Source organism: Bos indicus x Bos taurus, chromosome 5 (genome assembly GCF_003369695.1).
Source record: "Bos indicus x Bos taurus breed Angus x Brahman F1 hybrid chromosome 5, Bos_hybrid_MaternalHap_v2.0, whole genome shotgun sequence".
NCBI classification, from domain to species: domain Eukaryota; kingdom Metazoa; phylum Chordata; class Mammalia; order Artiodactyla; family Bovidae; genus Bos; species Bos indicus x Bos taurus.
In genome coordinates this window covers 36,907,808-36,924,176 of record NC_040080.1, presented here as the reverse complement: position 1 = coordinate 36,924,176, position 16,369 = coordinate 36,907,808, and the positions used below count along the sequence as shown (strand labels likewise).

Genomic DNA, 16,369 nt, shown 5'->3' with positions numbered 1-16,369 from the left:
GTCTAACCACAATAGCTTAACTATACTGCAGAAAGCATTTTTTCTTTCCTTCTTGTTTCCCTCCCTCTTGTTTATATGTCAGGCAGGAACTCTCTTATCCCCTCATTGAGAAAGACAAGGAATCAACCTTCTTATGTCAGGGAAGGGACAGGAAACCTGGCTTTCCATATCCAGGATTTGTCCTTTTCCCCTTGAACAAAGTTTAAGGAGCTACCACACACTTTCAAATTCAAATGCAAAAAAAAAAATATATATATATATATATATGTATATGTATATGGGTAAGCAAGTATAATGTGGCCTTTTAGGCAAATTTTCAGTTCAGTAGAGCAGTAATTCTCAAACTTTAGTAAGCAGCAGAATTACGTGGAGGGTTTGATACAGCACAGATTGTTGGACCCCACCCCCATAGTTTCTGATTCAGTAAGTGAAAGTCTTTGCATTTTTAACAAGTTTTCAGGTGGTCCTGAAGATGCTGGTTTAGGGACCACGCTTTGATAATCACTGAAGTAGGGCAGGATTGTTAAGACTAGGCATTTTAGAGGCATTAGCCAGACCAGCGTTAAAATTTAGATTCTGCCTCTTTTTTTTTCTTTTTATTTATTTATATTTATTTATTTATTTATTTTAATTGGAGGCTAATTACTTTAGATTCTGCCTCTTAATAGCTCAGTTATCTTGTGGGGCAAGACACCTACCCCTCTGATGCTGAATTTCCTTATTTGTAAAATCAATACAATAATAATGCATTCTTTATAGTGTTACTGGGAGGATTCAATGAGATAATGGGTATACAGGTCTTAACACAGGCATGGCACTTAGTAAGAGAGTTGGTACTACCATCCATTTTATCCATATCATGGTCACTTCACTGGTATTATTAAAAGGTTATATGTAGCCTTTAAAGCAATTTCAAGTAGTTTCCCCAAGACCCAATAATAATATGGAGGATGACCTGAATGAGGACCATCCAACACAGGCAAGACCCAGAAGCCATGTTGGTGAAGCTGGATGCAGGCAACAGCAACCTGATGTAGAGATGTACTAAATTCAGGTGTTGTAACAAAGTTTTGAAATCCTGGGGCAGCTGATTTCCATCACTGAGACAAGGTGAAGGTAATCTGGAGGAAAGGTATTTGGTAAATTGGACCTGAAGAACCATAGAATCTCAGGGTTGCAGTTCAGAGTTCAGTACCTGCCTGTATATTTCCATTAACAGTGACCTCAGTCTTCTTTTTTTGGGGGAGACAACTGGTTTCATTACTAGAAAACTTTAGTTGTTAAAAGGTCTTATATTGATCCAAATTTTTATGTTATAATTTTTTACCTATTTTTCCTTTTGTAGCAACATAGGATGATTCATTTCAGAAAAGATGTGGGTGTTTGCTAGTCTCCTTGTTAGTGATCTAGTTTGAAATGATAAAGGTATACAACTTAAAGGAACTTAAGATCATCTAGGTTGACCTGATAATTTTGCTCCCAAGTTCCCAAGAGATTAATTTGCTCGCCTAGGATATTTGGCCTGGCTGGTAACAGAACTGGAAGGCCTGTGGGTGCTGAATCCAGGGCTCTTCACACAGTAACTTCTCAAGTATGTTGTGATAGCCCTCATGTCTCCTATTGTTTTCTCCATGACTTTCAGTGGTTCCTCTTCCGTTAAGATTTCTGGGCTTGTTTGCAGTACACTTTTGGATTCTCTCTAATTTGTTAGTGTTTTAAACATGGCATTCAGGATGGAACCCAGTGCTTCAGGCGGGGTTCAACAAGCCCAACTATGTATGTGTGTGCACGTGTGCACAGGCTCAGTCGCTCAGTTGTGTCTGACTGTTTGCAACCCCATAGACTGTATAGCCTGCCAGACTCCTCTCTCCATGGAATTTCTTCAGGCAAAAATGTCGGAGTGGGTTGCCATTTCCTCCTCTAGGGGATCTTCCTGACCCAGGGAACAAACCTGTGTCTCTGTGTCTCTTGCATTACCAGGCAGATTCTTTACCACTAGTGCCACCTGGGAAGCGCAAGCCAGCACGAGGCTGATGGTTAAAAATTTGGAGAGCAATCCTGTTTAAAAGGCAAATGAAATATTAATGTGTGGTGGTCCTCATAGCACCCTCCGCCTTTGTCTTCATGTTTCGCAGGAATCAGCACCACCAAGTTTCTTTTGTTTGCTCTTGGTAAAGTTCTCTAGAGAGCCCCTTAATTAGTATCTTTCATGCTCCTGTTTGTACTCCCTTTTATCTTGTTAAGACCCATATAAGAAAAGTTTTCTGAAAGACAGTTTTTACTAAACCAAATTTGTTTAAATTTTTATTATTTTTTTAATATTTATTTGCACTGGCCTGTTTCATATACTTATTCTATTCTGATTTTCTGACAGAACCAGCATCCACGTCCTATAAATACACCAGATTTAGACAGACAGCAAAGCTGTTAGGCCTATGAAAAGTTGTCTTACTGTCTTTTACAGAGAGCATTTAACAACAGCCCACTTTGACCTCTGTGTCAGTGCAGCTAAAATCGGTGTTTGTAAGGCAGAAATGCTTTTCTTTGCTTCATAACTGATTGTTGTTGCAAAGTCAGGAGATTTGAGTCATATTAGAAGGCACATGGCGGAGAAGGCAATGGCACCCCACTCCAGTACAAGAGCCTGGAAAATCCCATGGATGGGGGAGCCTGGTAGGCTGCAGTCCATGGGGTCGTGAAGAGTCGGACACGACTGAACCACTTCACTCTCACTTTTCACTTTCATGCATTGGAGAAGGAAATGGCAACCCACTCCAGTGTTCTTGCCTGGAGAATCCCAGGGATGGCGGAGCCTAGTGAGCTGCTGTCTGTGGGGTTGCACAGAGTCGGACACGACTGAAGCGACTTAGTAGTAGTAGTAGTAGTAGTAGTAGTAGAAGGCACATGGAGAGGGGTGAGCTGTGGTCAGTGTTAGCCTCAGACTATTTTTCCTTTTGAAGATGTTCCTAATTTTGCTATCAATTCCAAGGTTCTCTAATGGTCAACAGTACTCTAAGTGATGTACTGGCATCACTGGCATGAAGTTAGACTGAGGAGTAACTTAGAGGCACACCTGCCACAGTGTCATGTCATTGTCTCATCAAACACTGCTTAACAAGACAAATCAGAGTATTTCATTTCCAAGTAGATCACTTGAGCATTTTCTCCCTTTGGCTTACCAAATAGGTAAGAAATAACAGTAAAGATAAAATGTATATGTACTTTTAAACACACTTTCTAGGTTCTCTAATTTGATAGAATTGAATAGGTTTTCTTTGCTTGATGAATTGATTCCATAATTTTCATTTTTTTAAGTTGAATGAGCCATTAAAAAGTCTCATTCTAAGGCCTTCTTTTTAAAATTTATTTATTTTTGGTTTGGCTGTGGGCCACTCTCTAGTTGTGGTGTGTGGGCTTCTCTCATTGCTGTGGCTTCTCTTGTTGCAGGGCATGGGCTCAAGGTCACATGGGCTTCAGTAGTTGTGACTCTCAGGCCTTAGGTGTTCGGGCTCAGTAGTTGTGACACATGGGCTTAGTTACCCCGTGGCATGTAGGATCTTCCTGGATCAGGGATCAAACTCAAGTGCCCTGTATTAGCAGGCCGATTCTTAACCACTGGACCACCAGGGAAGTCCCTTCTAAAAAGCCTGTTGGATAGCATCACTGACTCAATGGATATGAGTCTGAGCAAAATCCAAGAGATAGTGAAGGACAGGGAAGCCTGGCATGCTACAGTCCATGGGGTTACAGGATGTCAAACATGAATTAGCGATTGAACAACAGCTAGCACGGCAGGCAAGTGAAGAATGTTAAGTATTCGATAAGTATTATTTTGTGTGTAGCACCATTCCCTCAGCTGTAATTCTGCTTTTCTTTTCATCTTTCATGATGAATTTATAATGGTGGTGCCCGTGTGGAGCAAACACTTGTTTGACTCTTCTTCACTGATTATTGGTTGGCCCCAGTCCTGCACAGCACTTTCTACTCTTCAGGTCATCATTAGCATTTATCATAGTTGATCACTTGCTCCTTGAAACATGACCTCACTTGGCCCCCAGGATATCAGTCCTACTCTCAGCCTTCCACTTCACCAGGCCACTCCTTCTCAGTCTCCTTTGCTATTTCCTCTGAATCTTCCTAGCTTCTAAATATTGAAGTGTGCCAGGCTCAAACCTTAAACTAGCTCCCTCCTCTCTCCACAGTCACTTGCTTGCTGTTTTCATCTGCTCTCCTAACTTTAATCCCAGGCTGGTCGAAGCTTGGGTCATTCCTCTTATAGTCTCACATATCTCACTGCCCATGTGACATCTCCAGTTGTCAATTGAACCTCAAACTCTTCACTCACTTTCATGTCCCACTAAAAATTAATTCCTTTTCAAGTCTTTTGCATCTCAGTAAATGGCAATGCCATCATTCATTCTAGGCATTCAGGCATAAACATCTGGATGTCATCTGTAAATCTTATTTTCTTGCTCTTAAATTTAATCCTTTAGCAAACTCTGCAAGCTCTAACCTTAAAATATTCAAAATCTGACTACCTCTGAATACTTTGATCATTGCCACCCTGCACCAAAGTACCATTAAGTCTTATCTGGATAATTGCTGTAGCTGTTTTTCTGGGCTTCTACTCTTGCTCCCTCCCTTCATCTTTTCTCTATACAGCAGCCATAATGATTAAAAAAGAGAAAGAACATTGGTTCAGGTTCCTCCTCTGCTCAGACTCCTCACAGAGTAAAATCAGTATATGATTGGACTCTCCTCTGTTCAGTGACCACCCCAACCCCACCCTGGCTTCCCACTGTCCTCTTGTCCCCTTGGCTAGCTCTCTTTTGCTTCTGGTGGCCTCCTTGCTGCTCCTCACATATGGCAAACTCACTCCCTTCTCAGCATCTCTGCATCTGCCTGGGATGTACTCATTTCCAGGTACGCTCCATCCTCATGACTTCTTTGAGGTCCCTCCCTTAAAGTCTTCAGAGAGGCTTTGGTTGACTTTCCGATGTTAAGGAACAATCTCTTCCTTCTGTACCCTCTTCTTGAGCTTAATTTTTCTTCTTAAAAATTTTATCTATATATTTTTGGCTGCACTGGATCTTTGTTGCTGCAAGTGGCCTTTCTCTAGTTGCACTGAGTGCAGGTTACTCTTACTTTTGGTGCACAGACTTCTCATTGTGGTGGCTTCTCTTCTTGCCGAGCATTTGCTTTACGTGCTGGGGCTTGAGTAGTTGCAGCTCTCGGGTTTAGTTGCTCCGTGGCACGTGGGATCTTTCTGGACCAGGGATCGACCCATGTCCTCTGTATTGGCAGGCACATTCTCAACCACTGGTCCACCAGGGAAGTACTGCTTCATTTTTCTTTATACAACTTATCCTTACCTGATTTTTTTTTTTTAATGTATTTGTGTTTCTTTCTGCTGCAACAAAAGAAGAACAGAGATTTTGTTTGGTTCACTGCTGCATATCTGACCTGGAACAGTGTCTTACACATAATAGATATTCAGTATTTGTGTTATTATTTATTTAGACTGCACTGCATACCTTGTGGAATCCCAGTTCCTCAGCCAGGGACTGAACCTGGCCAGGGCAATGAAAGCATCAAGTGCTGACCACTAGTTTGCCAGGACCTCCCGATATTTGTGGGATGGATAGATGAATCTCATATGAAGTTGAAAATATTTAAAAAGTGAATCTGAAAAAAGTGTGGTTTTAGCACAGAATTAAATGGGCATATCAATGGAATTAAATAAATAGCCAGAAAATGATTTTTATTTATATAAGATATTATGATATAATAAGTAATCACCTATTAGTAGGGAAGTGATGGGTAATTTTCCATCATTTTCAGTGATTAGCAAACTATTTTTGGTCAAGAGAGGGATAGTTAATATTTTAGCTTTTCAGGCTCCTATCACAACTCTTACAACAATTACTGAAGGGAAAGGAGCCACAGACAAATATAAATGAATAGATATGGCTAGATTTGACCCATGGTAGTTTGCCCACCCCTGGATTATTAAATTAGTAATAATAAACTTCATCAGGTTAGTGATTTTTATATATTTTGTTGTTCACTGATAGATCCCAGGTACACAGAACGTCCTTGGCATAAAATAAGGGCATTGAATAAAAATTGTTGATTTGAACTAAATCAAAATGACATTTGAAGACCTGGCTATTTGGGATGAAATGAACTTAGTTCCTCTCCATACATCATATAATTGTATAAATTGCAATAGATAAATGTAAAATGATGAAAATGGTTGGATGTGTAGGTGTATATTTATCTGTCTTTGGATGAGAGTGTTATTTCTAAGCATAAATGCAGTAGATGAAATTAGCTATGAAAAAAGCATTTCCCTATTTGAAAATGTAAAACATATATATATATATATATATATATATCTCAACATCATAAAAATAAAAGAACATAAAAATAGAAAAAGTTACCATACATTAAAAAAAGACTCATAATCTTTATGCAGAAAACATATATATGTATTGATAAGAAAAATACGAACAATCTGATGATAAAAAGGGCCAAATCCAGGCATTTCCTCGGTTACATACAAGTAAATCCCTGAAAAAATAGTCAACTGTTAATAACTTTAAAAAAATACAAAGGAAAATAAGATCTAGTTTATAACTGCTGCTGCTAAGTTGCTTCAGTCGTGTCCGACTCTGTGTGACCCCATAGACGGCAGCCCACCAGGCTCCCCTGTCCCTGGGATTCTCCACGCAAGAACAGTGGAGTGGGTTGCCATTTCCTTCTCCAATGTATGAAAGTGAAAAGTGAAGGTGAAGTCGCTCAGTCATGTCCGATTCTTCGCGACCCCATGGACTGAGGCCCACCAGGCTCCTCCGCCCATGGGATTTTCCAGGCAAGAGTACAGGAGTGGGTTGCCATTGCCTTCTCCGAATTTATAACTATCAAAGTATAAAAATAAAAAGATAAAAGGATAATACTAAATATTGGTTCACATATCTTGCTGATGAGAGTAAATTTATGCTATCTTTTAAAAACACATTTTTGTAGTACATTAAAAAAAAGGCCTTTATATCTTTTTAATGTGTCAAGTAATTTACCTTCCAAGAATCTGTCCTCAGGAAATAATTAACAATGATATCAAGGATTTATGGTCAAGAAAGTTCAACATACTTTCATAATAAAATACAGTAGGAAATAGTTTACATATTTAATTAATAGAGAAATGGTTCAACAAATTATGATATATCTGCAAGATTGAAGATATAGTGTCACTGTGACTATTTTTTGAAGATTTTTAATGATATGAGAGTGCTAATGATTGAGTAATGAGTATAAGAAGGAGAATAAAAAGCTGATTACCCAGGAATATTTCAGTTATGTAAAATATATAGGGCAGAGCAAGAAGATTAGAAGAAAAGATTCCAAGATGTTAACCATGGTTTTGTCTGGATTTTAGGATTGTGGATAGTTTTTGTTTTCCATTTTGTATTTTTCTATTTTGTTACAGGGCTCCTACATTTGCTATCTTAACATCAATATATATTGTCTTTTTTTATTTTTATTTTTAAATTTTATTTTATTTTTAAACTTTACAATATTGTATTAGTTTTGCCAAATATAAATGAATTTAAAATTCTAAGAAAGCCAATTGAGTGTAGGCACAGATGACTTACATGAAAAGGAAGTATAAAAAGCAAATGTTTGAAAAAGTTTTGGCCTCATAAATAAAAGAATGCAAGTTAAAATAAATATGAGATATTACCTCAGATATTTATAAAAACATTTTTACTGCCTATGAGGAATAAAAAATGACTTTAAGATCTGTATTCCTTGGTCTGTATCATCAAAGGTATGTTACTGGTGTGAGCTGCCCTATCTGATAGGTTAATAATTTGCCACATTTAAATTTTAATTTTAGCTAGATAAAATAGAATAAAAAAAAATTTCCTGGCAGTCTAGTGGTCAGGACTGAGCCTTCCAATACAGGGGTGTGGGTTTGATCCCTGGTTAGGGAGTTAAGATTCCACCTGCCTTGTGGCCCAAAAGCCAAAAAACATAAAACAGAAGCAATATTGTAACAAATTCAATAAAAACTTAAAAAAATAGAATAAAAAATCCATTTCAAGGGCTCAGTAAGCACATGCCTAGTTACTATCTTGAACATGCCAGATATAGTTTTCTATCATTGCAGACAATCCTATGGACAGGGCTGCTCCAACATGTATATGATAACTTATTTAGCTCAGTCTGTCATCTTTGAAAGATATCAATCACTTTTAGAGCACAAGAGAGAAGGGACATCATATATAAAAGAGGAGAAGTTTCAGAAATAATTATATCTAGAAATTACACTTAATATCAATTTGTTTAACCAACAGTTTTAAGTGCCTACTGTGTGTCTGTCTGTGGAGACAGATTTTTATTTGCTCTTCCCCCAGAAACTTCCATGGCTATTTCCTCAGTTCTTTGTTAAAATGTGGCCTTATACAGAGAAGTTCTCCAAGCAATGTATTAATAGATAAAATAGTAATCCTTCCCTATACCTACTCCTCCTGCTGCATTTCCTGTACTACTTGCTCTTTATTTTTCTCAGGAGCCTATTTTTTTTCTCTATTTTTACCACTTATATGTTTGTTAATTTATTTATGGTGTATCTCTTGATTAGAATTAGAGTTCTAATAGAGTATAGACTTTTCTTTTCCTTTTTTTGGTTCACTGTTCTAATTCCTAGTCTAATACTTAGTTTTAATTTAATAGTTCATGTTCCTAAGTGATAGTCCGTGAAACTTGACTGACATAAGGTAAAATTCATCTGAAAGTAGATGAGGACAGATATTTCAAAAGATGGATTTTTTTCTTGGAAAGGATAACAAAGGTGGATTTTTTTCCCCAGTGTAAAGCACATTACAAATCGAGAATCATTCTTATAGAATTAAATTAAAATATTAAAAAAATAATGATATATACCAGAGATTTGGGGAGACATTTAAACTGTGATTGGGCTTCCCTGGTGGCTCAGACAGTAAAGATATGCCTGTAATGCAAGATGCCTGGGTTTGATCCTTAGGTTGGGAAGATCCCCTGGAGACGGGAATGTCTACCCACTCTAGTATTCTTGCCTGGAGAATTCTATGGGCACAGGAACCTAGCAAGCAATAGTACATGGGGTTGCAAAGAGTCAGACACAACTGAGCAATTAACACACTTCAACTTCCTCCAAAAACAGATTAAAGCATAATGGTGCATTAGAGTGGAATCTATGCAATAACCTTTTGAAATAAGTGTTTAGATATTGATGGTACATAGGAATATTTGATAGGAAATAATAGTATATGAATAATGTCTGCAAACAGAAACTTTAAAAACACATGTATTATATATATAATTAATTTAATGTGATTTTTTTTTTTGAGCTATTTCTAATCTTTATGGGAAAGAGACTGCCCGCCCTTAACATCACAGTGTAAGATGCAGGCTCTGGAGGTGAAAAAGTTGGCATTCATCTGTGGCAGAAAAAGTGTCTTGAATGATTTATGTGAATTTCTTGTCCAAATAAATTGAGAAATAGGTTCCACACAGTTGTAAACCTAGAATTTCCACAACCAGGATTTTGAGGAAAGCCTTCATCTAGAAGTAGATTCCTTTCATTTGTCCACAGACTAAAGCAAATCTGGGGGATTCTTTAGCAAATGTTCAGCTGCAGATAATGCAATGTGATTCTATGGTAGCTCCAAATACCCCCATTCAATTGGTGAAATGTCAGCTGTTCTTCCTTGATGAGGAAGAAGCATCCGTGGGTTGGTTATGGTGGAATTTTTAACCACCTACCCGGATTTAATGTATTTTTATCCTGTGTATCAGAAAAAATCACCATAAGAGCCAGTGCTGTAAAGATATTAAGTGAAATAAATCCACTTTATATCCATCATGGGAAAATCAATTTTATATTAGTTCAGTGATCACATTAAATTTTAATCCAAGGTTAGATGTTCCACAAATAAAATCTAAGCCTTAGTTAACCTAAGATAAAATGAATCCTTTCTTATTCTCTATTATTCTTTCATTTAAAAATTAATTGGTCATTCATTTCATAAACATTTATTGATCATTTTGTATTTATCAGGCATTGCATTTTGTGCTAAAACAATAACTAAAAGATGATATAACAGCATAATTTATTGCCATTAATTGCATCATTCCCTACATAGCTATGAGACTGTGTGTGTGTGCTCGATTGTGTTCGACTCTGTGACCCCATGGACTGTGGCCAACCAGGCACCTCCGTCTATGGGATTCTTCAGGCAAGAATACTGGAGTAGGTTGCCATTTCCTCCTCCAGGGGATCTTCCCAACCTAGGGATCAAACCCGTGTCTCTTGTGTCTCCTGCATTGGCAGGCGATTTCTTTACCACTAAGCTACCTGGGAACGCACTGAAAACCTTTTAGTTCTGTTAACACCCCTGTCAGGCAGGTGTCATTTAATAGATGGAAAAAAAGTGAGATGCCCTGACTGGAGGGAAAGTGATGTAGCAAAACAAACCCTGTACCCTTTCTTCTCTCTCCTTTTAGTGAAGACTTATTTTCCAAACCAAAACACTGGGACACACAGTTTGAGAAGGGAGTTTTTCTCTTTGGTGATTTTACTTGTGTGCAGGGTATTAAAGGACTATCTGATTAAATTATATTTCCTTACTCTTTTGATTAATCACCTTATTGAAAAAATAAATTATGTAAAAATTGGGAACTGTCTAAGAACATCTGGAACATCTGGCCACCATACTGACCCATTGTAATCTTGTGAATATTTAAATGTTCTCTCTGCCCCGTCCTTGAGTCTTTTCTCACAGCCTATGTTCCCTTGCTCACTTCTTTTTATTTTTTTAACTCCATTTTTTTCCTACCACCCAACTCATTTAGTTTCAATTGTGTATCTTAGCTTTTGCAATTTGTCTACTCTGACATGCTTGGAAATTTACAGTTTGTTTAGCAGGATAACCAACTTTGGCCTCATTTACTCCCACATGAAGGTCAGAGCCCGCAGTCTTTGTTGATATTCCCTTTGCTTTAGAATCGTCTCTTGTCGCTTAGCCGATTCGGAGAAGAAGGCACGAGCACAGATCCTCTGAGCTTACCAGATAATCTGTGGACGAACAAGTCAAAATTGCTGGCAAGGGTTTGACTTTTTCTTATGTTTCTGTTTTCCTCTCCAGGTATTTTCTGTGTTCGCGTCCTCCCATATGGGCCAGTTATTAGAGGTGAAAATGTATAGAGATGTGAGCCATCAGTAATCACCTTCACCACTTTCTTGTACTTATAATGGCTGTTTCCTCTTTATTTTCCTCACATCAAGTGGAAAAGTATTTTCCAGCAAGTCAGGCTTGAGGATGGAGGGAGAAGGCTGTGTGCAGAAGGAAAGAGAAGCAGATCAGGAAGAAGGGGCGGTGGTCTGTGAAATAACAACCAAACTTAAAGGCGAAGCTACTACTGATGATAAACTTGGAATGGATTTAGGCAGGAATATTTTTATTCAAAGCAACTTTCAAAAGCAGAAGAAATATTATCAATTACCATTTCAGGACGATTTTTGAAGGTTCCAATATTGAGTTATAAAGAACACACTGAGTTGTTTGGCTTGTCTTTCCAGGTTTGCAACACAACCACAGACAGGAAGCATGCAGACACCTTTTTGGAGAAGTGTGTTACTGAGTCAATAATGAACATTGTGAGCGGCTTCTTTAATTCACCCTTTTCAGACAACAGTACCAGCCTCCAGGTAACATTACCAAAAAGTAAAAAGCATCCTGTCACACAGAATTTCTGTACCTTATTAGAGTGAAAAAAAATTTAATATGGCATAAAGTCCTTTTCTACCCTTCTAAAGATCAGTCTTCTTTCATAGTATTCACTGTTATACCCCTTTCTGAGTTTCCCAATCTTTATTTTCAATAAATGAAACTTCAAGCTGAATTCTTTTTTGCTCTAAGCAAAATAGGAACTTTCACAACTGTTGATTGACTCTTTACCATGTGTCAAAATAACTGGTATGATTCCATAAATGGGTAGACATTTTGACTCAATAATTCCAATTTAGTAAATCCTGAAAGAATTAGCATGGATTTATATACTAAGATTTGCACTGAAGTATTTATAATACTTAAAAATTGATGTCAACTTTAAATGTTCACAAGCAGGAAATTAACTACTTTGGTGGCTCAGATGGAAAAGAAAATGCCTGCAGTGTGGGAGACCTGGGTTCCATCTATGGTTTGGGAAAATTCCCTGGAAAAGGAAATAGCAACCCACTCCGTTATTCTTGTCTGGAGAATTTCATGGACGGAGGAGCCTGGTGGCGTACAGTCCATGACACGACTGAGTGACTAACACTTTCACTTTCGTTTATAAATACTTAAAATTTGATGTCAACCTCAAATGTCCTCAAGCAGGAGATTAGCTAAATATATTGTGGTATATCTATAGATGGCTTATTATATCGCAATTAAAAGTCAGGGTTTAAAAGAAAAATTGATGACTAAGGAAAATAATCACAAAGCAGTATAAAGTGAAATAGGCCACAAAATTGCATTATAGTATCCTCCAGGTTTGTGTGTGTAAAGAATATATGTGCATATATACATAGAAAAACTCAGTAAGTAATTACTGTAAAAATGTTGATACTAGCCCCAAGCATCCAGTATCGTGCATTGAACCTGGACTGGCAACTCGTTTCATACATGATATTTTACATGTGCACTGGGACGACCCAGAGGGATGGTATGGGGAGGGAGGAGGGAGGAGGGTTCAGGATGGGGAACACATGTATACCTGTGGTGGATTCATTTTGATATTTGGCAAAACTAATACAATTATGTAAATATTAAAAATAAAATAAAATTTAAAAAATAAAATAAAAATAACACTACAAAAAAAATGTTGATACTGATTATCTTTACTTGTTAGGATTATTGGTGATTTTCATTTGTTTGGTTACCAAATATTCTACAGTGATTGTATATTGCTCTTATAAAAATGCTATTTCAGTTATACCTTTTTAGAGAAAACTTTTGGACTGTTAAAATCATGTAAAATTGTTTTTGTAGGTCAAAATTGCTGTCTCCTCTACTTGCTCATCATATGAAACCTAAACATACAATCAATAAAACAAACAAATAAACCCAAAGCACCTGTTCTATTTATGCATGCTTGGTTGCTCAGTCGTGTCTGACTCTCTGTGACCCCATGAACTGTGCCCAATAGGCTACTCTGTCCATGTAATTTTCCAGGCAAGAATACTGGAATGGGTTTCCATTTTCTAATCCATGTTCTGTTTATACTTGGAAATAAACCAGAAATTATAAAAGTATACTTAAATTCATATCATTGGCTTCAAGAAATGTCATATTTTCCAGATTAAGAATATAGGTAAAATAATGAATTTTCTATAGTGTCTAATGTGGTTCTTGTCATGAAATGAGTACATAATAAATATCTGCTGAATGAGATGTTCATTAAATAGCACTGAAACTTAAAAGACAAGATTGTATTTTATTTTGATGGACCTGTTTTCATAATGAGTAGATATCGCATCAGGAGGGTTAATGGTCTGATGACCTGTTGGCCTCTTTCTGTTTTCAGACACATCAGCCAGTTTTTATTCAGCTGCTCCAGTCTGCCTTCAGAATTTATAATTGCACCTGGCCAAATCCAGCCCAGAAAGCCTCAGTGGAGTCCTGTATCAGAACTTTGGCTGAAGTGGGTAAGTTGGAGTGTCAGATTTTACTTACTTCACATTATGTAAAAGAAATCAGGCTTTTGTCTAAAAGGCAGTATAAAGTAGCTTGTGTGACTTCTATAAAGGTGAAGAACAGAGATGAGCAAACGATTCTGAACATCGCATCCTTTTAGGGAGGAGATTATAATTATTAAATTTCTTCATTTTAAATATTTTAAAATACTTATTTTTAAATTATATTTCTAACCTTAAATTAATATTTTATATAGTGCTTTAATATAGCTCAGTAGAATATTACACAAATGAGTTTGTTTTTGTTATCTGAGATTTTATTATGGAACTGTCTGTTAAGTAGCCTAATATATTAATATTTGTAGTAGGACCTCTTGAGGGGTTTTTAGTTTGCTAATTTTGTGTGAAATCTATCCATATTTATTTGAGCCTCTATTATCTATAGGAGGCTTCAGAAATTACAGATAAAATGGAATTCCAAAGAATAACACTTAAGGGAAGGTTAGTGCATTCTAGACAGTATTTTTTAGAGTTCTCTCCTTTTTTTTTTTTTTTTTTTGAAGTAAATTTGGACTGTTCTAGATGGCAGAAAGGAGGAGGGAAAAGAAATATAGACTGGACTGGACTTCAGAAAACAAACAGGAGCTGAATGATTCTTCTCAGCTAATGGTGGTTCTGCAGGCATTGCAGGCATTGGAAAGGGCAGCTTATAGTGTATTTCGTTATTCTGATCATCATCACTGCTGACATATTTCAGCATACACCATTTGCCATGCTAAGCAATTTACATGTATTATCTCATTTAATCCTTAAATAGGCTCATGGCTTATTTACATTTTACAGCTGGGGAAGCAGAATTATCTAGATTAGTTAACTTGGCCAGGGTTATAGTATGTGCTCAGTAAATATTTGATAAATGAATAAATGGTTTAACTAATTAATGGCCACCTGAAGTATTTTAGTCTCTTCTCCCCATGTGCAATTTGGTTTAAGTAATTTAATATTGACAAAATGTAATGATGGCCCAATTTTATTTGAATACATTCAAAGGATTTATAACCTAAGAGGATCAATTGAAAATTATTAGAAATAAAAGATGAATAGAGTTCATCTAGGTGATTGTAAATTGTTAATAAGTGTTAAACTTGGTAGATCTTCTGTATATCCCAAAGAGAGAATACATTTGAAAAAATATGTCACCACAATAAAAATAATATTTTAGGCAAAATAAGAAACATGAGAGTAAAATTATATTGCTATTTTGAGGGCTATAAAAGATTTTAATAAATGATTTGTTTGAATTTTTAATAAATGATTTTAACTTAATTTTTAATTTAGCAAATGGATTTTATTTAAATTTAATCAATGGATTTATTTAAATTATGTTAAATTTATAAGATTTAATAAAAAACTACTATTTGGGGATTATAAAATTCAACTTGTAAGGATGCCAGTTCTCCACAGTTTATAATTTTACTACTTTCAAATGGGACTCCTTTGCATACACTCTCTACCCCGTCTGCTTGGGCCTAGACACCCTCTGCAGGGCCACACCCCACAAGGCTGTGTCCTCTGACAGCTTAGCCTCTGCCTCCTTCTTGTGGAAGCTTCCTCCTCACATCCCACTGGTTGCCACAGCCCCCGTCAGGCTATTGCTGTCTTGCCCATGGCCTCTGACTCTGTGCTGGGTCGCTCGTTAGCACGGATACCCTTATCACATTTGTCACCGTGCCAGGCTGTCCACCAGTGTGGACAGCTTCCTTACCTAAGTCTGATTCTCCGTTCCAGGGTGCCTCCTAGGCACATGCCTCCCACTCCTTTCTGGGTTCGAACACTCTGGACCACCTCAGCCCCTAATGCCTCCTTGCCCAGCATTGGCACTTGACTTTGCTCTGCTCCCTCTCCTGGTTTTAAGATAGAATGTGTGTGAAAATAGCTCAGTCGTGTCTGACTCTTTGCAGCCCATGGACTGTACAGTCCAAGGAATTTTCTAGGCCCAAATACTGGAGTGGATAGCCTTTCCCTTCTCTAGGGGATCTTCCCAACCCAGGGACTGAACTCAGGTCTCCCACATTGCAGGCAGATTCTTTACCAGCTGAGCCACAAGGGAAGGCCTAGGACAGAATTGTTCCAGAAGAAAAGGAAGAGGCCATCGTGAAAGTGAAAGGGTTAGTCTATCAGTCATGTCTGACTCTTTGTGACCCCATGGACTATAGCTCGCCAGACTCCTCTGTCCCTGGAATTCTCCAGGCAAGAATACTGGAGTGGGTTGCCGTTCTCTTCTCCAGAGGATCTTCCTGACTCAGGGATCAAACCCAGGTCTCTTGCAATGTAGGCGATCCTTTACCATCTGAGCCACAGTGAAGCCCAGGCTATCCTACGTACTGTCAAAAGTAAAGAACACAAAAGAGAACCTAAATTTTGTTTTGAAAAGATGCACAGGGCAAAGGGTCCAGCAGGATATAAATAAAGTATTAACACAGGTTATTGCTTGGGGGTAGAATGGTTCTATTGTCCATGCTTTCCTGTAACTTGTGAGTTTTTAATAATAGATCTCAAATTGTAATAAAACAATATTAAAAGCATTTTCATTTTGACCCAGTCAGCTGGGAAATATACTAACCATCAAAAGATAATCTAAAGGAA

At 37.4% G+C, this 16,369-nt stretch overlaps 1 protein-coding gene across 1 annotated transcript in view; it reads left to right on the top strand.

Annotated features, from left to right (window-relative positions):
* The window catches only part of ITPR2 (inositol 1,4,5-trisphosphate receptor type 2), a 589,478-nt gene that overhangs the window by 280,225 nt on the left and 292,884 nt on the right, over nt 1-16,369 (top strand). The window contains exons 33-34 of the mRNA XM_027541575.1: nt 11,627-11,755; nt 13,615-13,735. Of these exons, the coding sequence (XP_027397376.1) occupies nt 11,627-11,755; nt 13,615-13,735 (250 nt within the window). The remainder of the gene's footprint in view (nt 1-11,626; nt 11,756-13,614; nt 13,736-16,369) is intronic.